At 38.2% G+C, this 22093-nt stretch overlaps 1 protein-coding gene across 3 annotated transcripts; it reads right to left on the bottom strand.

The window, feature by feature from the left end:
- Positions 1 to 1379: 1379 nt before the first annotated feature.
- On the bottom strand, positions 1380 to 21874 carry SLC35A5 (solute carrier family 35 member A5). 3 transcript variants are annotated; one of them, XM_043474827.1, is made up of 7 exons: positions 21737 to 21874; positions 20758 to 20903; positions 15923 to 16021; positions 14475 to 14608; positions 11752 to 11819; positions 4439 to 5219; positions 1380 to 3042 (listed from the first exon to the last, which is right to left on the bottom strand). In XM_043474827.1, exons 2-7 carry the CDS (start codon positions 20882 to 20884, stop codon positions 2974 to 2976), a joined length of 1278 nt encoding a protein of 425 aa, XP_043330762.1. In that variant the 5' UTR covers positions 20885 to 20903; positions 21737 to 21874; the 3' UTR covers positions 1380 to 2973. The 3 variants fall into 3 exon arrangements, with proteins under 3 accessions (XP_043330762.1, XP_043330761.1, XP_043330760.1); XM_043474826.1 differs by lacking the exon at positions 21737 to 21874 and adding an exon at positions 21487 to 21644 and having other exon boundaries at positions 14475 to 14605; XM_043474825.1 differs by lacking the exon at positions 21737 to 21874 and adding an exon at positions 21487 to 21643.
- Positions 21875 to 22093: the final 219 nt, after the last annotated feature.

The raw sequence follows: 22093 nt of genomic DNA, 5'->3' as shown, positions 1-22093 counted from the left end.
TGGACCTTGAAAACCTCTGGCAGCAGGACACAGCTGGCCAAGGATTTGGGATCCTGGGTCTAAGCCATCTTTCCCTCTACAACCAATGGCCACACCCTGCTTCCCCTTGGGATTAGGTGCATTCCTGGATAGAAGTTTGATCCTAGGACCAGTGACAGAGCTGGAGTCAGGTCACTGTAGGACATACTTGTGGTCCAGCTGAAGGCTATTCAAAAACTATGGAGACAGCAGATTCAGCGCATTAGTTGCAGGTCATAACTGCTTAGAAAAGTATCTAAAAATAGGAAAGGACCTTGGAAATAACTTAGTCCAACTTCTATACTAATGGCAGAATTGCTTCTGAATCATCTGGTTGATACAATCTCTCCTTAACACTTCAGTGATAGAGTTTACTACTCCTCTCTACCACTCTTCAGGAGGGCCTTCTCCATTGTTGGAAAGTACCATTTGTTAGAAGAATCTTCCTATAAGGAGAGAATAAGCATTACCCTATAACTTGTTCTTTAGAACAGAAAAGAAGTTACTTCTTCCACATGACCATTGTTCTTCTCAGATAATGCACTTGACATAGGAACATCCAAAATAATAGGGTGTGGTTTCTAGGCTTCGTACCTTATGAAGGTACAAAGAGAATTATTCTCTTATTATTAAAACAGTAGCACCCACAAAATACAGGTGTCCCTTGGTATCTGCGAGGGATTTGTTCCAGGACCCACTGAGGATACCAAAATCTGAGGACGCTCAAGTCCTACAGCCTGCCCTTCGTATCTTCAGTTATGTAGCTGAGGATTCAACCAACCAGTGATCATATAGTACCGTATTTATTGGGAAAAAAAACATCTGCATGTAAGTGGACCCGTGCAGGTTAAACCTGTGTTGAGGGGTCAACTATACCCCAGTGCATCCACATCAGAACTTCACATTTTATTTACTTCCAGCTCCTTCCTTCTAATTTGTAAGTTAGCACAAGTAAACCTTACTTTAGGCAAGCAATGCTTTCCTAAAAAGGAGGGTGAAAAAAAGTAACTGTAAATGAGAAAATCAATCTATACAAATTAGTGGAATCTGCTATTTAATATATTCTGTAGGCAATACCTTCACAAATAATATTGTTGTAATTTTATCTGTCTCATAAGTATGTTTTGTAAGCTATATTTCTTCAAAGTGAGGTCTTCCTAGAGCTGATTTTCTTTGCCTTTAAAATGAACTGCCATAGTAAGGTAATCTACCTGCTGACAGTACTCTGATGGAAAGCCTATGACTAAGGCAAGAATTTTGTTATTCTCAGAAGTCAAGATTCCTGAAAGAGAAAGTTTTAAAAGTTTTGAAATTATAAATACTCTGTATTCCACCTCATATGACAAAGTGGCAACACAAGGTAAGGGTTTAATAATTATTTTATTTATAAATTTCCACCAACTCTTGCCATTCATATTATTCTGGCTATCACAGATGTATTAATAGTATTATATTTATCTGCATGAAAATTAGAGGGAAAAAGACATACAAACTGTATGAAAATGACACCGTAAAGCTCATATTTACAGTATAGTACTCTGTAAACACACAGGCCTATTAGCTGAAGTCAGCTCTTATCCTATTGCCATCCAGCTGTACAGTCTTGGGCAAATCATTTGTTTCCTCATTTTTAAATTACCTATCACCTGACTTTTCTAACTCATAGACTCAATTGGATGCATGCAAAAATACTTCTAAAAATACCATGCAGTTTAAGTGTGAAATAAGTTACTATAAAGTGCTTTATTTATGACTAGTCTTCCTCTTTTTAGAGTAACACTATTCATATTTCAGTAAGAGTCATTTGTTTGCAAAGGGGCTCTCTTAAAAGGAACTCTTCGGCACTAGTTTTACCAACAGTCTGGCATGATCTGAAGCCAGTGTCTTAACCTTTAGGAACACAATATGCTATAAATACATATAATAATCATAACTTCTATTTAATAACTAATAAAAGTGGCATATTAGTTCTCTGAAATAGAATAATCCAAAAGTGACATGCTCAAACTGTGGAGAAAAAACCCATCACAGCTGGTTTAGCTGATGTAAAATACAAGTGATAACTGAGGACTGGAAACCAACTTTCACCTAAATTGAAGCTTTTTTGTCTAGAAAAACATCAAAGGATAATAAATAAAATTCCCTGAAAATTCCTAAAAATTAAAATTCTGAGATTTTTGCTGAAAATTTTGTTTCTTTGGCAAAATATTTAGCATAGACTACATTATTCTCAAATCAATGTTGTGGCCTTCCAAGCAAATTTTTTAGCAAGAGTCACATTGCTTTTCAATTACAAAATGACTATCTCCATGACGTCAAAATTCAAAGGACAACCTAAATGATATTTATAATGATAAAAAAGGGAAGACTATGGCATGCAGAGCAGAACTACACAATTATGAATATCTAGCAAACTGATCTCTATTTGTATACTTATAGGGTAAAGCTAACATGATTATCACAAGCTTTTTTTTGAATGGTGAAAGAGGAAAATAATCTGCAAATATATCTTGACTTACTAAGTGTTTGGGTGTCAGTCACGTCTGACTCTTTTGAGACCCCATGAACTATAGCCTACCTGGCTCCTCTGTCCAAAGAATTGTCCAGGCAAGAATACTGGAGCAAGTTGCCATTTCCTACTCCTGGGGATCTTCTCAACCCTGGGATCGAACCCGCCTCTCCTCTAATGGATTCTTCATCACTGTGTCACCGGTAAGCCCTCAGTGTACTAAGTATCACGTCACTAATGCAGTCTCCATACTGTTACTCACGTCAGTTCCTTAGAACTTTTCAGCCTCTAGGTCCTCTAAGCTTTGGTTGGAATTATTTGGGGAATGGTTAGATATATGCAAAGAGTTTTATGCTTTAGAAATGTTCTTGGTTTATCAAAGTGAAAAGATAGTTATCACACATAGTGAAAATGTTTGTGAGAGCTGCCAACTATTTGGGTACCACTTAGAAAGTATCTTCATCTGATTCAATATCACTCTTGGGTTTGGTAAGTCTTTCCAGTTCTTCTCCATCCTAAAATGAAACATGAAATCAGTAATTAATTAGGACAAAACTAGAAATGCTCCATTTTTAATGATTACTAATGATAACCCTTACTAAAAAATCATGGATTTTATTTAATTAAACTATAATCTGGCTAAATGAAATGAAATACTTATTCTTGGAAAGTTAATTTTAGACATATAATGAGATCATAAAAATTGGAATGCACGTCAATGTATCTGAATTTCAAAGTTAACAAGAGCAAAGTAAAGGGCGCCCTCTGCTGGTCTTGAAGGGAAATGACTAAAGGTTGCAGAAATAGGTATAAACTAGGTGTTGTTACCTAAATTCATTTTCTTTTACCTAAAAAAGTAGGGCAAACGGTGTTATTAGACTTTTGGAAAAGAACACAGAATTTATAAATCTATACTCTGACTAAGATCAGAGCAGGCTTCTAGTTTTTCCATCTTAAGAATCTGTCGTATCATCACTTAAGAGGCATTAATGAGGGAAGCTCTGCCATGAACTCTAATAAGCAATAGGCTAACTTTCTCAGAGTAAAATGTTCACTGTATGAACTATCACATGAAGTACATTCATTGTGCGAACTATCTCATGTGTTCATGAGAACTATAAATTTAAACCAAGATAGACAACTCTATCTCATGTTTTATTTAAACATACATCTAACTCCTAACTTGAGCCTCCAAAAGATCACAATTTATTTGCTAATAGTATGACTGGCAGACCTTCCTAAAACAATTATAACCATTTAGAAGAATATTCAGAATAACTGCATATGTACTTTTCTAGAAAACAGTTTTGGTTAACGTGCAGAGATCCTTTTGGGGACCACCTTCTTAGTGAGATAAACAAGGCACGTCCTTCAGGCACACTCTGGTTTATGAGTAACTACGAAGAAATAAAAGGAGCCAGGCTTTCAATTTAGTGATACATTTAACAAGACTTACTAATGTTAAAGATCAACTTTTCTTATAAACAAAGCTTTTATCCTCAACTATGGTGGAGCGATAAGGGTAATGAACAGATAAGGAGTCAGACCTCATGGGTTTGTTACAAGTTCTTTCACTTACTATCTGTCACCCAGTAAGCCTCTCGGAGTCTGTTTCTTCATTGTAAAACTATGGAGACTAGATAACCTATGAAGCATCTCTGGCTTTATGACTCTACAATATTCTATGATACAGCTAATGTATAAGGCCCTTGGCATTCTGATTTATAATTTTTTTCAACCCCTTACAGTATTATCATGAGCCCTTACACAGAAGGAGTCCAACAAATGTTGAATGATTTTTTAAACTCACAGAGATCAGATATGTCCTGTGATAAAACAGCCCTGATCTATTTCTTTTCTCGTATAACCATGCTTTGAATTTGGGAAGCAGCAGCATCCTCACAAACTTACCCCACTGGAGCGCTCCCAAAGAGTGCCACTTAGATCCCGAATCCTTTCTTTCCTAGGTACATATTCCACACCTTGAGGATTGCTGGCATTGTAAATAAGTATTGAGAGAAGAACTGATGGGGCTTCTAAGAAAAACTCCAAGGAGGGCCTGAAGTCAAAGACCAAAACAGACACCGTTGTGATGACGACAGTGGTGACCTGTGCCATCAAGACATGGAACATGTTATCCAGGAACTTCAGAATAAAGGCCACCGAGAGGCCCTGGAATGCAGTCACAAAAATAAGGGCTACTGAAAATGCATTGTGGCCATAAAAAATCCCACAGTTCTTAATCTGATCATGGTTACTGCTCTGAAGGCCCAGGGTCAGTCCATTGAAAAGAACGCCAAAGAAATAGAGTTTGCTGTTCTGTACGAATATGCTTTCGGTGAGTTGGTTCCCTTCCTTCAGTATCTTTTCATTATAGATATTGGCCATCGAAGAAATAAAACACTGAACTATAATAAGAACATGACCCAAGCCAAGACGGATGTGACTGAAAACTCTGGCCGTCATGTTCCACTGAGCTTCAGAGAATGTCCACTCCTTTGCTGTGCAATTGTCTTTCCTGGGACACTCACTTCTGAAGAGAAGACAGGAATTGGATGGGCTGAAGAGGGCGTCATGATGAAATCCATGTCCTGCCAGGCTATGTTGTGAGGTCTCAGTCCCAGAAGTGAGGGCCACAATAGACAAAAACAGAATCAGGAGGGAAGCCCACTGTATCCTGTTTAGATGCCTCCTGTTCAAAGATAAAAAAGGAGATTTTTAATTACTCATTTTCCCCCGTCCCACATCAACTGTTTCTACTGAAAACTCAATTACTTGAGTACTTGGTTGCCTGAACCACACCATTTTTGCTAGCATTCTCTACAATTCAAGTTCAAAGGAAATCTGTTGGGTGAGTCTGCTTCTTGAACTTGTTATTTTTATTCACTTTTTAGAGTAATTATCCCTTGACACCATCCAGTCATTTCTCCTGCTGCTAAGTCACTTCAGTTGTGTCCGACTCTGTGCAACCCCACAGACGGCAGCCCACAAGGCTCCCCCGTCCCTGGGATTCTCCAGGCAAGAACACTGGAGTGGGTTGCCATTTCCTTCTCCAATGCATGAAAGTGAAGTTGCTCAGTCCTGTCCGACTCTTAGAGACCCCATGGCCTGCAGCCTACCAGGCTCCTCCATCCATGGGATTTTCCAGGCAAGAGTACTGGAGTGGGTTGCCATTGTCATTTCTCCTAGTTTTTGTTTAATCACTCTGTCATGTCCGACTCTTTTGCAACCTCCCCTAGGCTCCTCTGTCCATGGAATCTTCCAGGCAAGATTACTGGAGTGAATTGCCATTTCCTCCTTCAGGGGATCTTCACATTGTAAATTTCCTTCTAACCTATATGCTTATTAACCAAGTCTCCTATCTACCTTGAGAGCTGATCTTAGTTGTTTGGTACAGTCACTTTTTATCTGGGAATGAAGTACGTTAAAACAGGAATTCTTAATATAGTTTCCATGAATCAGGAGAAAACGTCATGAACTTCTCTGTGAATTCTTACAGTGTGTGCCAAAGGTTCTATAATACATAGGTGAATTTCTGGCCTTCCCTACCCTCTCCAGGAGACCTTTCAAAGTTCTGTCATATTTTCAAAAGTATTCATGATCCAGAAGTGATTTAAGGAGGAAGCTAGCTCCCTGATCCATAGCCTCATCACAAGGTATTACACCCCAAACTACTGTTGGATAAGACAAGTTAAATATATATATATATATATATTTTTAAGTGTTTCAGCTGACAAAGTATCTACTTTGTCCAATAACACATTTTGAGAAAAAGAGGATGTAATGATTATTATTTCATTTTCTGAATTCAGCTTAACAGACATTTCATGAGTAGCAACTATGTGCCAGGCATTCTGCAAACAGAAAAAAGACTTGGTCTCCATTCTCTACAAATTTACACTTTAATAGGGAGAGTCATACCTAAATGATGACAATATCTTGTGTGACATGTGATACACTGAACAACTAGGGTACATTGAGGAAGGAACACTTGAGTCTGTAAATAGAATCAGGTATTGCTTTGAAGAGGAGATGACACTTAAGCCGAAAGATGACAAATAAACTTAAGCTTGCCATGTGAAAAGACAGTTGGTGATATATCCAGGCAGAGGCAAAAGTCTATGCAAAGGCTAAAAGAATGTACATTGACTAAGGAAAGAGGAGGATGGCAGTCAGGTGGGAACAGTCAAGGAGGCTTCTGGAGGTGACAACATCTTCAAGTTTGAAGATCAGTCAGTCAGATGAAGAAGAGGGATACCAAGAATAGAGCAACATAAACAAAGGCAGACGTGTAAAGCAACAGGTGAGAACTAGAAGTAAGAATTTTGGAGCATTCGCTCAGCACCTACCATGGATCAGGCAGTTTGTTCTAGGGCAGGACATGGTTCTCAGAGGTTAACTGACATCCCTAAGGTCATGTATTCACGAGAGCAATGAAGCAGTCAGAGTCATGGTTTTGTTAAGTCCTCCCCCTGGGCCAATGCACGTCTTACGTATTAATACAATTCTGAGTACCCAGTATGCCTATATGGGAATACGTGTGACCTCACCAGTGCGTCCATAGAGTTTCATGCTGTGAAACTGCTAACTAACTACACAGTCTCAAAAGCAGCACTATCTGAGCATAATATCATATGTCTTCTTGTATAGACACTTTCAAATAACCAGATCTAACACTCAGTGACTGGACTAGCATAGTCCTACTTCATGAGGTCAGAAACTGTTAACTAGTCACTTACATTTCTGAAGGTGCAAGTGGTACACCTTCAGTGGTAGAAAGCTAATGTGATGGAAATTGAAAAGACACAGATGAGGTGCTCAATGTATAAGAATCATCATATAAGTAATCACTATGCATCAAGATAAAACAGGCAATGATAATACTCTACAGGTCCTTTAGAAGCTATAGATTTTCACTAATATTGACACTGAGAAAAAAGAACCTAAGAAAGTAAAGCCTTATACAAGCTAAATGGTACCTACTACAAATAATTACTCATTCAAGAATGTTCTGGGGAAGGTTAAAAATTACTAACTACTAGGCTGAAAATAGATTTTCAGCAAAGAAAATGTAACAGTAAGTTACTCTATAAAGTGAGCTGAGAATCTGTGCTGTTAGAAATGATGACTGATTATGCACAGAAGAGTGCTCCTCAGTTTAGGAGATGGACTCATGCAGAAGCTGAAGCTCCAATACTTTTGGCACCTCACCTGAGCAAAACGCCGACTCACTGGAAAAGACTCTGATGCTGGGAAAGATTGAGTGCAGGAGGAGAAGCGGGCAACAGAGGATAAGATGATTGGATGGTATCACCAACTCAATGGACATGAGTTTGAGCAAACTCGCGGAGATAGTGAAGGACAGGGAAGACTGGCATGCTGCAGTCCATGGGGTTGCAGAGTCAGACACAACTTAGAAACAGAACAACAGTGACACTCAACTGACCTCTCCACTGCTCTGTGAAACATTCAGATTGATGTGCGGAACTGAACGTTTCTGGCTGGAAGGCTGCTTGCTGAACCTGAGGGCCTCTCCTCCCAAGTGAACTTTTTGTTCAAAAAAAGTGTCTGTTCCAAAACGTGTTTTGGCCAGGTGAGCTCATTATTCTAATCATATATTTTTATGATTATAGAAACCATAAATTATGTGTGAAAGAAAAGGATTGCTATTTTTATGAAAACTAAGTTGAAAGTTTTAAGAAGAATAAAGGCAAATCACAAGATTTAAAAAAAAAACAACTGCCTTTGAATTAGGTGCAGGTGAGTTAGTTTTAAGATTGGGGAATGAATAATAAAGAATCTACTAAAAAATATTTTTAAGGCTTGTTCCACTTTAAAGAAATTGGAACTGGAAAACCATGGATGTGTAATGTACAGTAGGTTCAAGCAACCCCATCGGCAAATCCCAGACACACACAAAGGAAAGGCCTTAGCTCTTCATCAAAGGAATGATGAATGGAAATTCACATATGTTAAGTTAAATTTTCTAAAGTGTGTATATATATGTTCATACATATACACACCATATTTGGTGGTAAACCAAGGCAGAGCAAGAAAATATTTAAGTGGAAAAAAACTTTTTTCAAGAAACTATACATCAAACCTTTCTAAATAGCACAGAGGATGACCAGGGACATATTTATCATGAGAAATTATAGAAAACATTTATCATGTGAATGAATGGTTTTGGGGAAATGCTTATATTACTGAGTGGCACTTTTGTTTCTCCTGCTACTTCTGAAAGTAAAGTTTACCACAACTTCCAAGATACCCATCAAAGTTTCAAAATGTGTTTTTTAATAATTGTTTTCCCTGCCCTTTGAAGAAATCAGAGAAACTCATATATATTCTTTAGGTAAAAGTAAGTGCTGTTCCTGGTTCTGTTCCCAAATCTCGATGTTCAGGTTGAAGTATTATTCCCTAAAGCCTAGCAAACAAGATTACACAACTCTGCCAAGCCTTAAAAGCAAAGCAATGGGGCTTTGAGGCATGCTCGTCATATTTCCACTTTGAATCATTAATTATACTTCAAAGAGGGAATCTATGCATCACATGGGGTTTAGAATAAGACATTTTGATAGTGGCATTTTTGTTTTTCTCACTTCCAAACTCTTGCAAGTAAATTCCTGCATTAGTCATTGGACTTATTTTTTTTTCTACCTGTATAGCCTTTATACTCTTTATCTGTATGGGAAAGGTATATGATGGCTTTGCCAGAATCAAGTATAAGACAAGATCTTCAATATTCTAAATGAGTTACTTATGGCAAAAAAAATTAAAAACTTGTGAAAAACAAACTATTTTTAGGTCAAAATTTTATCACAAAAGACCATCAAAGAGTCACAAAAATTAAGTTACATAGGGGAAAACAAGCAACATACATTACCACCAACAAAAAGATCAAAACAGAACAAGGTTGATTTTAAAATGTATTAACAGATAATACTTAAAAGGTATTTCCATAAAATATATTATTAGATTTATTATCATATTTTAGCTCTACTATTTCAAGTAACTTCAGGGCTGATTTGTGAATTACTCAAACTAAGACCCACTCTGGGAACTAAATTAAAGCTCCTGGAAATAATAAAAATGGAGCAATTTATTGTTTCTTTAATCCAAGTAACTTCTAAGTATTCAAAACAAAGAGATATTCACAAACTTAGACAATGAACTTACAGTTGCAGAAGGAAAGAACAGAGTGAACGGATACTAGGGAGTTTGGGATGGACATGTACACACTGCCATATTTAAAATGGATAACCAAGGACCTACTGTATAGCCTGGATGGGAGAGATGTTTGGGGAAGAATGGATACACATACTATGTATGGCTGAGTCCCTTTGCTGTCCACCTGAAACTATCATAACACTGTTAATCAGCTATACCCCAATACAAAATATAAAGCTTAAAAAAAACCAAAGATACTAACAACAAAGTAAACAAATGCCTAAGAATCAATATTACTGCTTTGAATTTTATTAAAAGTTTGAACTATAGTTCATAATGTTGTTTACCTCTCTGCCCCCAGCCTATTCACCTAAACTCCCTCCTCTGCAGCCAAGAGGAGCTGCTCAAAGGCTGCAAAATGCTTAGTGCCTCCGGGCTCCAGGCAGACCCAGTCTAACTGAACCTACCATTAGGGGTCCTTATGGGATTAAGTTAAAACAGGGTGGAGAGGCCCTGTGGAGGCCTTAGGGTTTTCTGGACTGCCTGATGGTCAGCCTCCCCGTATAGCTGCCCACATGGCAGTCAGGGCACCCCGGGCAGTGCTTTTCCAAGTGGCCCTCACCTCCGCCTATGGCCCTGCTCATGCTCTGGAGTCACTAAAAAAAACAACCAACCAACTCTGGGCACAGCTAGAGCTACTGGCCAATCTCAAGCCAGGCAATAACATACTTTTAACCTTCTCTTTGGTAAAATCAGTTTTAAATTAATGTAATTTTGGCATAATACTTATGCATTACATAGTAACACCATGCATACTCATGAACTGTCATTCCATAGGAAAAAACATTTTTTTAACTTAAAGGTAAAAAAAACCTCAAACAGAACAAAAAATACATGTTTTTTAAACCATTGTTCCCCTAATAGTGAGCCTTTTTGTGTGTCAGAGCCAATAATTTTTCCTTTACGGGAATGAATCTCAATTTTATCACAGGAGTCAATATAAAAATATAACTGCTTACATATGTCTCCTCAGAAGCCAACTTTTATCCTACTAAGTGACATTCATGCTGATTTTAAAGACTATAAAATGTTTTTGGATTAGCATTCTTTACTTACTAGTTGGACTGAATTATTCTCACAATTCATAAAAGAAGAAAGTGATGCAAAAGCAAATTTCAGTTACTCTAACATTTAAATTGGTTGAAATGCTATGTTCATTTTTTTCCCCATATCTTACATCAACCATTAAATTGAATGCTTTCTCAAGGTAAAAGAAAATCTTTCAAGAATATCATACAATTTCTAAACTGAATGCATCAAGGGATTCCACAAATAACTGCTGAGTGCCTATGTACCAAGCCTTTCACCCTTCTGTGCACATCAATCATGAAAACACTCTGTCACAGCACACTGAGAAAGAAATTAAAAACAGAAAGTGAATGTAAAATTAAAACAATCACAACAAATATAACAAAAAGTTATTTTATTTTCCATCATCACCACCATCATTAAACAACAAATTAAACCGGAGTTAAGTACCCAGATCCTGTATCACCTTAGGACATTCTGGCCTTTGCTTTGCAGCAGAGCCTATTTAAACTTGTTGCAAATCCTCTGCCAGTTAGAGCTTAAATAACATACTTATCTCAAGGACTTTAATAAAGACAATTTGTCACTTTTTATCATCTCCAAACTCCAAATGACAAATACATTATTTTAGGAACTTCTTGGTTCCCTACTAATGTACAGAGATTCTGTTTTTAAAAAAAAAAAAAAAGGCTAATGAATTCTTTGTTGAAAATCTGGCACAAAAACTAAAATAATTAAAATACAGTCATTCGTCTCTTTTTTTTGAGATGCTAAGGAAAAACATTTCAAACACTGAATCGCATGCTAACACTGCAGCTGCTTTTCAGATGGGTTAGACAACCTGCCCAATACACAAAGCCAATTAGCAATAAAATCCCAGCCTTGGGATTCCAGAGGGTATATCATCTGAAACAAGGCGGTGCCACTTTAAAGTATGATATATGCTTTCACAACAAGTTACTTACTTCAGCACTATCCTGAATAGGAGAGCTGTTGTTATAATGCTAAAATTTGAGAAGATAACAGCCATGGCCTAGAAAGAAAGAGAAGATAGAGTTACAACCCAAACAAAGCACTGACCTTAGAAATCTCCCAGCTTGGTGCAAGTTCACCTGACAAAAAAAGCTTTTTGGTCAAAACCCAGAGAGATTATTAGGGCAACTACTTCACTAGAGGATTAAATTCTATTTTTATTGCTGGTTGAATTTATGCAGATATGATCAAATCATTGTACAGGCTTTGAAAATGTGTTGAAGTTCAGCAAATGCCTGAGCAATAATCTGTATGAGCAGATCTGGAAATACTTATAAACTCTAAAGGTTTAAGTCCAGAAATAATGGTTACCATGACTATAAAGCATACTTTTTCAAGCTCTCAAAGAGATTTAGTCTTTTAACACTGATTCTGTGGATAGAGAGAAAAGGCAAGTACTATTAGGCTCATTTATACATTACGAAGATAGAGGTATAGGTTTTTAGGCATGTTTAATGTTCTAGAATGAAATCAATTTACTTGGTTGAACTACAGTGATTCAGTATCAGTGATTCATTACCAAACTCATACTTGACAGTCCTTTGGATTTATTCCCATTGTTCTGAACAATGGGAAAAAATTAGAAAGGTGCTAGCCAGATTTTTACAAAGGTTTGTTTCTCTGAATTTAGTCAAACTGCACATGAGAATATTAATCTGAATATATGTACATTCTGGCCCAGAAAGTATGAAATTAATCACTATCCTCATAACTGGCTCTGACAATGTTAATTATTTTCAAAAACAAGTCCTACTGCCTTCCTTGTCACTTTACATTGATTAAACCTTAAATAGTTTCCACAATCTATACAACCAGTAAACATGACTAATATACAGCTGAATGAGAGAAATGAGTAAATCCAATAAAAACTTGCAAAAACTCCAAGAATACAACATTGCTCTTTTTCCACTCCATTTTTATGGGAACCATTATTTTAAGATTTTCTCTGTAGATAAATGCTTGCGAACCCCTGGTTAGGAGGTGAGTAAGAGGAGATGAGAAAAGTATGTGGCTGCTAAGTTGGAAAGTGGTGGCTCTGATCAGTCACAGTAACAGCAGTGCAAAGATACACAATCAAACAGCCCGCTGGCCTCGGGCACTGGTATCCACTTTGTCCAGGCAGCAGTACAGAATAAACAAAATATCAGAGCTCTCTGCTCCCAAACTGCCATGCATCTCTAATTCTTTCCCACTAGGCTTGGGCACAGCAATACACAGAGTGTGAATGCCAGGGGATTTATTTTGTAGTATTTGTGTTTGTAAGCGATCGGGAAGGAAGAGCAAAGCAATAAGTTGTAAGAAAAGGAAGCTGCGATCTTGCTTCAGTACTGGGGATTTAGCAAAGCAGTATAAATTTAGAGCTAGTCTGTTAGACACCAACGAAACATGACAAACATATACTTGTTGAATGTGAAAACTTATTTGTTGGGTACAGGAATTCTCAGATCTGAAAAACAAAAGTGAAAGAATTTAGAAGAGGACACAGTTTAGATGCAATGAACACTTACTAATAAAATGCATCACAGGTGAAGGAACTTCAGGTGTTCCTCTGGCCCAGGTCCTTGCCTTTGGGCTAGTATGGTAACATTATTCTATTTTTATACAGCAGTTTGTTTTTGCCTGGTTCTAATCTTCTAAATTGTGCAAAAGAATCAAACTCCTGTTCTCCACCTCAGTGCCTTCTTGAACCCTCCTTTTCACCCCACTCTCAAACTGATTTGGCTATACCTAAAGAGGCTTCAAATACAGGATTAGTGTCAACAGAAATCCTACTTATAATCAAAATGAATGAATTTGCTCTTTAAAATAAAACACATTTTGTTAAATGCAGCAACAGAAACCTTCATTTTATAAAATAAAACTAGAGAGAGGAAAAAATATATGTAATCCCAAATGAATAATAAGTAAAAGCAGAAGTGTGTGTTAATCGCTCAGTTGTGTCCAACTGTTTGAGACCCCATGGACTGCAGCCTGTCAGGCTCCTCTATCTATGAAATTCTCCAGGCAAAGAATACTGGAGTGGGTTGCCACTTCCTGCTCCAAAAGCAGAAGACCAAAGTTTAATTTTGATTACTAGTGGCTCTCTAAATTGGCACAGGGAATGCCAAAAGAGGTAAGAAGCATTTCTAGTATTATCAGTTATGGATAGCATTTAGATTGGGAGGATAGAATCTCTACCCTTAAACAACTTGTTGGTTAAATGACAGGACTAACACAAAGAGAAAATCATACTAATAGAATACATATAAACCACATTAAAACAAGTATAAGAGCACTGAGAATATAATTTTCTGAGTTGAACACTGGAGGTCCTGGGTATTGAGATTAGCATTAGAGGTGTGTGACCACAGGATCGCTCAGAAAATAGGCAGTTAGGTTAAGGTTACACAGAGATGGCTCTAGATTCAGGGATCACGAAGCAGCTCCCTCAGATCAATCAGTCAGCACAGTTTAATACAGTTATCTTTCATAGCAGGAGAGTCAGGCAAATGGATTGGCTGTGCTCAGATGATTCTGGTAAAACCTTAGGAAGGTCAGTGAGGCAATGAGAAACTAACAAAGGTAAGGTAAACAATTAAAAAAGAGAAAAAGGTTAGTTCCGGGATTCATTTCTCTTGTCTTTTCAGTGCTATCTTCTTTATCATTATTTACTTACAGGCTGAAGATAGGAAAGGACATAGAAGACAATCAAATTATCCAGGAAATAAAGGAAGGCAGGAATGGACCACTTCATGAAATTAAAGAATTCCTTCCAGGAACCACATCTCAACTTTCTATTTTGATGATCTTCTAAAGAAAGAAATACAGCAATAAATATATGACCTTGATAAGAATGCACGAACTTTTAGAGAAAGTAACTTATATTGACTCCTGACACAATTCTTTAAAAGAGGCTTAACAAACTTGCTTTCATAAGTGACTATTAGTCTTGAGAAATCAAGACCAACACAGGATTTCATTACTGTCTTTCTTCATCCCACCACTGTGCCCATCACTGGTATCAGCAACACCTCAGGAATTATGATTTTCTTAATTTCTGCTAACCTGAGATAGATGTATCACTGAAGAATGTAACTCAGAATACCCTTACGGTTTCTCTTACTACTCTGAGCATAAAGCCAAAAGAGATCAACCAGTTAAAATTTTTAAGTGGAAAGAAAAATCAATCATTCGTGCTGAAATTTTTTTACCCTGGGGGGCTGTGTGGGGAGAGGAGGTAGGGAATCACAAAAGGGAGATACTGACTAAAACTTAAATAGAGGGGAGTAGATAAAATTAACTTTTACTCGTCCTAGTATGAGTTATTATCCTATCTCTAGGTTTCCAAAAACTTAGGAAGGTACTTAACAGAGAATGTAAAATAAAATGAAAAATAGAAGTCAATTTATATTTAAGCCCTAGTATAAATTTTATGATATAAGAAATGTATTCTACCAACTAGAAACGTCACACAGACTGAAACTTTTAAAAATGAAAAGACATCTTTTGGGGCAAGCTTTTAGCAGTCTAAGTTCTCTGTTTACCTGATGTGGGAAGGCAAACCAAAGTAGTGGAGAGGTAAAGTTCAGTAACTGGAGAATTAACAAAAGGCTACTTACTTTAGATATAAGGAAGGATTAGTACCCCTATTTGATAGCTAATGAAACTGGAACTCAGAAAAGTAAAATAATCTGCCCCAGAATATAGTCTCTCTGACTTCAAAGTGGTATGCTGCCTCCCCTAAATGAAATGCGAACTGCTGTCCAGTATGCTACATATCAAGTTAGACAGCAGTGATTTAGATGATTCTGAACTTGAATACAAACTAACTCCCTATGGGACCCACCACAGGAACAAGTCAAGAGGCAGAGCAGTGGACAGGACGCTAGGACATGTGGGTTGGAGTTGGGGCTCTGCCTCCTCCTACCCAGCACCACCTCACACTTTGTTTGAGCCTGTTCCTTACCTGCAAAACAAGGGTAATCGTACTTCTATTTGTATCTTAGCATCCTCATATATACAATTAATGGGCTAGGCTAACTGACATAAAACGTTTCTTTCAGTTCTAAAATTGTTTGATTCTCTGGTTTTTAACTAGTTATATAGTATCATGTCAAGACTCACCTTTCTTTAAAACCCAGAATGACACAAGCGCACAGAAAACCAGCTTTACCAGTTCTGAGCACACATTCACAGTAGTTGGAAGATAATCATATTTGTTCTCTGAAATGAAACAGAAATGTTTTTTAACTATAAATTTTGGTCTACATAATGTTTGTTGTTGTTTAGTTGCCCAGTTGTGTCTGATCCTTTTGTGACTCCATGGACTGTAGCCTGCCAGGCTCCTCTGTCCATGGATTTCCCAGGCAAGAATACTGGAGTGGGTTGCCATTTCCTTCTCCAGGGGATCTTCCAGGGATTGAACCTGCATCTCCTGTATTGGCAGGCAGATTCTTTACCACTGAGCCACCAGGGAAACCTACATAAACTCATATTAGCTTACACAGACTAATATTTAATAATTTAGAGTTGTTTCTAAACTTAATTGTTAGATTTTAATACTGGTTACATTAAATTTCATCCAGTTGGCTTTGTTCTTTCCGATGTTTGAATCAATTCACCTAATGTGTTAGTTAGCCCTACCTCAATATTTTATTATCCTTGAAATTGAGAACTACATCTCTCATGTTTTCATTCAAATTGTTGAAAAATGTGCTAAGGGGGCTAGGGCTACCAGAAAAGAAAGCTTTGTGGTATGGCATTAGAGACCACCTTCTAAATGGACTATTAATTAATAATCAGGGCCTGATTCATCAACCAGCTGTCAACTTACGTAGCTGAATTATTACCCAGCTCATGGTTCCTCTTATGTGTCTTACGTGCCTTGCTTAAACCAACATACATTCTGTGATATTCCCTAACTCAGAGGTTTCCTATCTGTTTCATATGATTGTCCACATGGAAAACATTATTTGTTAGACACTTTGGGACAAACAGATATTGAGGTCACAAGAAGGAAGCAACCTGAGGCAAGAGGCAACTAGCCCAGGGCTCTGAGGTGGACAAACATGCTCTCAGACATATCCAAACCCACTGACACATTAGTAAGAGATGTCCCAACTTACAAGTCAATCTAATTAGGAAATGAGATTTGGTTAGTATATACTGACTTAGCTATTACTTATGTTTTCCAAATGCTTACAAACAACTTGTTGTATAATTTTGCCAAGGACAAACAAATTTTATCCAGTACTATTTTGAGGAATGTACTTTTTAAAAAATATTTGCTTGTTTCCCTTGGTTGTCATATGAAAAACCCAAACTGGCCAAGTAGAAAGGAAAAAAGCCAACTCAACATTCTTTCTTCCCAGAACATCCTTTCTTCCTCTTTTCTATGGTTTTCCCTGACCCTCTCAACCCATGCATAATCAATCCTTTATTCATCTCCAATCCTGTAGCACTACTGTAAGCAGATGAAGTCAGGGGTCCCTGGAGAAAGAGAACAGACATGGCTCTCTTGATATAAGAGATGCCATTTTTAGCTTAAGTCATCTTGTGACCTAAACTTGGCCACAATGCTTATCTTTGAACAGGTCTCAATAATTAAGAATTTTATGGAAACAAAAGAATGTAGGAATAAACTGTTATCAGTCAAGAAAAGTGACATTAGTAAAGATATCAATTCATAAGATATTCAACCATATCAGTTTTAAAGACTCCCAATTCAGTTTCAATGGTAAAGATGAGACTGCAGTGTTCACCCACCAGATCAACCAGAACCTAAGGGATGATGATGTTGACCTTTTCTGCCCCTTGCAACTTCAGTCAGCTAAAGTCTGGATTCTGTCAATAAGACAAGCCCCTTCATAAGATGCACCTTAACTTAAAACTTCCCCAATTTTGCTTTTTGGGGAGACACTGCTTTGGGAAAGCTCTCTGGTGTTCTTACCTGCTACAAGTAATAAATCCTTTCTTCTCCTGATCTTTGGCTTAGTTGTATCTTTTGGTTCAACATCCACCAAGAGATGAACCCAGTTTTCAGGAAACTACCTATAAATCTTTTAACAGTGCTTGTAACATTGCATTATGGTTATTTTTTATGTTGTATGTCTTACCCTTAAAATGTAAGCTTCTAATAAGACAGGGACCATGTTAGTCATCTTTCTATACCTGGCAGTTAAGTGTTCTGTACTACAGGCACTTACTTAACTGTCTCTTAAACTTTGTCCATCATTAAAAGCTTAGCTAAGAACGTCTCTTCCTCCCTTTTCTGAGCTCAAAGCTAGATTGAAATCACATTCTATTATTCTCCAACAATACTTGCATTATTCTCTGGCATGATATACATGAGCATACATGCACACACAAAAATGGAGGGCCTCAGACCACAACTTTCAAACTCTTGTCATCGCTCTTTAACTCATTCTTGTTTTTTGTTTTTTTCCTTGCATTTCTCTCATGGCTGATTCAAAATCATGCCACGGTATCATTCCACTCACCTTCTGCCCACACTCACAATCTTGTCTACACAACACCCATCCTTACTGGTTTCTCTTCAGTCCCAGAGAGGACAGCCATGGCCTCACTATTCATCCATTCTCCCCATTAAAACCTTCCCTTCTCTTCAGGGGCTTTGCTACAGTAAGTATTTCCTCTGGCTTCAGTGTATCTTCTTTGTCTTTCTATTAAGTGCCTTCTCCTCTCCTACAAATATGCTCAAAATTACCAACTTAAAAAAAAAACCCAAAAACTCCATTACATCCACTCTCCACTCAGATCTCGTCCCTGAACAGTCCGGTTTCTGGTCACACCTCAGTACTCCAACTAACTAGTCCCTGAGATTAGACCTTCTAATTAATAATCCCAAAGGGCAGGTTTTAATCCTTATCTTATCCTGATAGTGCAATTCTCTCCCTGTTTTCAAACTCCCTTCTACAAGTCATGTGCATTTAGTTCTCTCATCTTTCTAATTCCTTCTTAAGGTCCTTCTGAGTGTTTGCATGCCTGTTAACTGTTGGCATTCCTCAGATTTCTATCCTTGGCTCTTATTTTCTCATTCTGTGTGCTTACCCTGAATGAGCCCTCTGCTCATCAAGTTTTAAATATCAATTTAATATTAATGTTTCCAAATCTGTGTTCTAGAACATTTAATGCTCACTAAATATATCCACATGAATGACTATCTTCTATTTATTCACTAAACTGGCAGTTCCTTGACATGTGTGAAGTGCTAGACATTGCAGGACACAGCTCCTGGCCTCATGTGCGGTACAAGAGCTAAAATTTTAATCTCTATAAGCTCTGTCCAATCTTCTCCTCCTCCTTGGTCTCCATCTCAGTTGGGAGCATCATGAGTCTATTGGGCATCTAAACCAGAAATCTCTGAGTGAGCTATCCAATACTTCATCTCCTTCAATCTCCACATTCAATACACTCTCCAAGTCCTGTCTTTTTTTGGTCACACCACACAGCTTGTAGGATCTTAGTTCCCTTGACCAGGGATTGAACTAGGGCCCTGTGCAGTGAGAGAGTGGAGTCCTAAAACCAGACCACCAGGGAATTTTCAAGTCCTATGTTCTCTATGTTTAGAATATTTCTTGAATCGATCCTCTTTTCTCTATTCCCACTTTAAAATCCTTCATTAGTTTTCATCATCTATGGCTCGAATTTGTAATAACTGCCCAACTGGCTACTCCTCTTTTCCTTTAGTCTTGTCTTCACCCAGCTATTGTAACAGTCTTTCTCATTTTATCCAGCTGTTTACAGTTCTCCAAGTACTCCCTGTGCCCCAGAATCTACAGCCTAAAGTGTCAGATCCTTAGCATGGCCTATGGAGTCCTCAACTATGTGATCATTACTGCCCTCTCTAGCCAAGCATTCCTTTCTCCTCTCCTCCAAGTCCTTAAAATTTTTTCTCAGTAATTCTGAATGACATGCTCTCACAATCCATCCTGCTTCTTGATACATCTGTCCATTTTTACAGGCTGCTGCTTCTGTTTTGAACACCTTTGCCCACCTTGTCTTCTTGTAGGTCAACTATCACCTTACCAGGGAAGTATTCCCTGATCTCTTTGCAGTCCACATCATGCTCTCTCAGAGAATATATCACCTTCTACTCTAAACTACCTCTGCATTTTTGGTATAGAACTGCACTTATTATACTGTATTTTCTTGATGCATTTACATGTATTTCTCTACTAATAAACTGTGAATTCTTGAGAATAAGGTCTACATCTTATGCATTTTGAACCTTAATACTAACATTTAGCCCAGTGTGAATTAAGCTGTTAAAATATAAATTTTTACATCATAATAATAAAAGATTTCTTGAGTATATATTTACCAAAGCTGTTCCACTGATAATGTAATTAAAATAGTACCTTACAAATGCCAGGTGACCAAATATATCTCCTGTCTATTTCAAAATAAGTTATATATTGCTATAGGCTCAGAAACACCTGCTGACTGAAGCAACAGTCAGATGTTATGATCTGTTCTGCGAAAGTTTTGATCTGTACTTAACTGACCAAATTTTACTCAGCATCAAAAATTTTTCTTGGTAAGGAATGCAAGACTAAAGAATCATATTTAAACATGTTTTATCATTTACATAAAGCAGAGGGCTTTTAAAGATGAAAGTGAAAGTTGCTCAGTCCTGTCAGACTCTTTGTGACCCCATGAGCTGTAGCCCTGGATTGTAGCCCACCAGGTTCCTTTGTCTATGGAATTCTCCAGGCAAGAACACTGGAGTGGGTTACCATTCTCCTCTCCAGGGAATCTTCGCCACCTAGGGACTGAACTGAGGTCTCCCACATTGCAGGCAGATTCTTTACCATCTGAGCCACCAGATGGTGGCCAACTTTTAAGGGTATTATCCCATTTTATACACAAGGAAACTAAAAACAAGATAATGTGCAGTTAGATGGAAGTACTCCATACATATTCCAAATTTAACTTACCTTCATTAGCTGAATATTTTACCAGTAGGATGCGACTTGAACTTAAAGTAATGAATACAGCCCCCAGCAGGAATGTATACATTGCTGACGAGGCGCTTAACATGGGATGAGCACAATTGTTTTCCATTCCACTGTTTTCTAATTCCCTTAAAGAGAATAATAAATTCATGAGCAACCATGCTGGCAGATTAAGCATAATACAAGTACCACTTATTGTGAAGAACAGAAAAAGAATTTTTTTAGGTGTCTAGCTATGGCTATACCTAAACCAAAAGTTGAGGAGTACAAGAGAAACCAGGGGAAATGAAATGAGAGAGTCAATTTTATCAAATCTCTGATAGGACGGGGGAACTCCGACAATAAACACAGGAGCCAGGTTAGAAGTGCTGCCCTCTAACCTGGACACTTTAGAAGGGCGCTTTAGGACTGCAGAATTCTGCAGAAAAACAATGCTTCAACTTTCATTCTTATGAGCAACTTTGCTCTAGAAGATAATTTCAGATTTGTATTTTTCTCCTCAGTAGCGTCTTTCCATAGGATGAAAAAGCCCTTGCTGGGAAAGATTTCGTTGCCATAAAGACCAAAAGGAAATATCCGAAACACTACTGTTAATTTATACTGAATTACTGTTGAAAGTAGAAGACGACTTAAATATCAATGACTCTAAGGCCTTTCGATATATAAAGGCTACTAAACTCTAGACAGGATAATTAACTTGCCCAAACTAACCTAGTATAAAGACAGCGCACAGGACCTGGGAAACTGATGGGAGACGGGTTGAAAATGACAACACCCGCAGAACAAGCGGGCCTAAGCCTGCAGTGGCCAGAGACACTTCCCCTCCTCGGTAAGGACAGGTTTCTCTCCATCATCTAGGAACGCCTTCTTGTCACACATGCGCAAGAGGGATCTGGTTTGCTGCGCCCCTCCCTCAAACGCACGCGCACTTTGCCCCGGGCGCGGGGAGGGGCGCGGTTACCTCGGTCCCTTCGAAGAGCTTCTAGTGGAAGAACGCACATCCTAGAGCTGAGACGATAACTGTCTAGCTCAGCAACAGCAGCAGCGGCGGCAGCTTTTAGGGTCCATAGGCGAGGGAGCTATGGGAGGAAAAGAAAGGCGAATAGGCCTCTGGACAAGACCCTCCTATTCCGGAACAAAAAGCACAATAACGACCCGACGCGGAGAAAGCGGACCTGCCGCCCATTGCGCAGGCACGCTCAGTGTTACGCTCCGGGAGGGAGGGGAGAAGCGACCGGATCCCGCCCCAGCGCGGCCTTTCTCGCGTCACGTGTCGGGAAGAGTCCTATGTCACGTGAGGCCCAGGTGGCGGCGGAGC

The sequence above is a fragment of the Cervus canadensis genome, chromosome 7 (assembly GCF_019320065.1).
Source record: "Cervus canadensis isolate Bull #8, Minnesota chromosome 7, ASM1932006v1, whole genome shotgun sequence".
Classification (NCBI taxonomy): Eukaryota; Metazoa; Chordata; class Mammalia; order Artiodactyla; family Cervidae; genus Cervus; species Cervus canadensis.
Note: the sequence above shows the minus strand (reverse complement) of the source record. Positions and strands in the feature narration are given on the sequence as shown.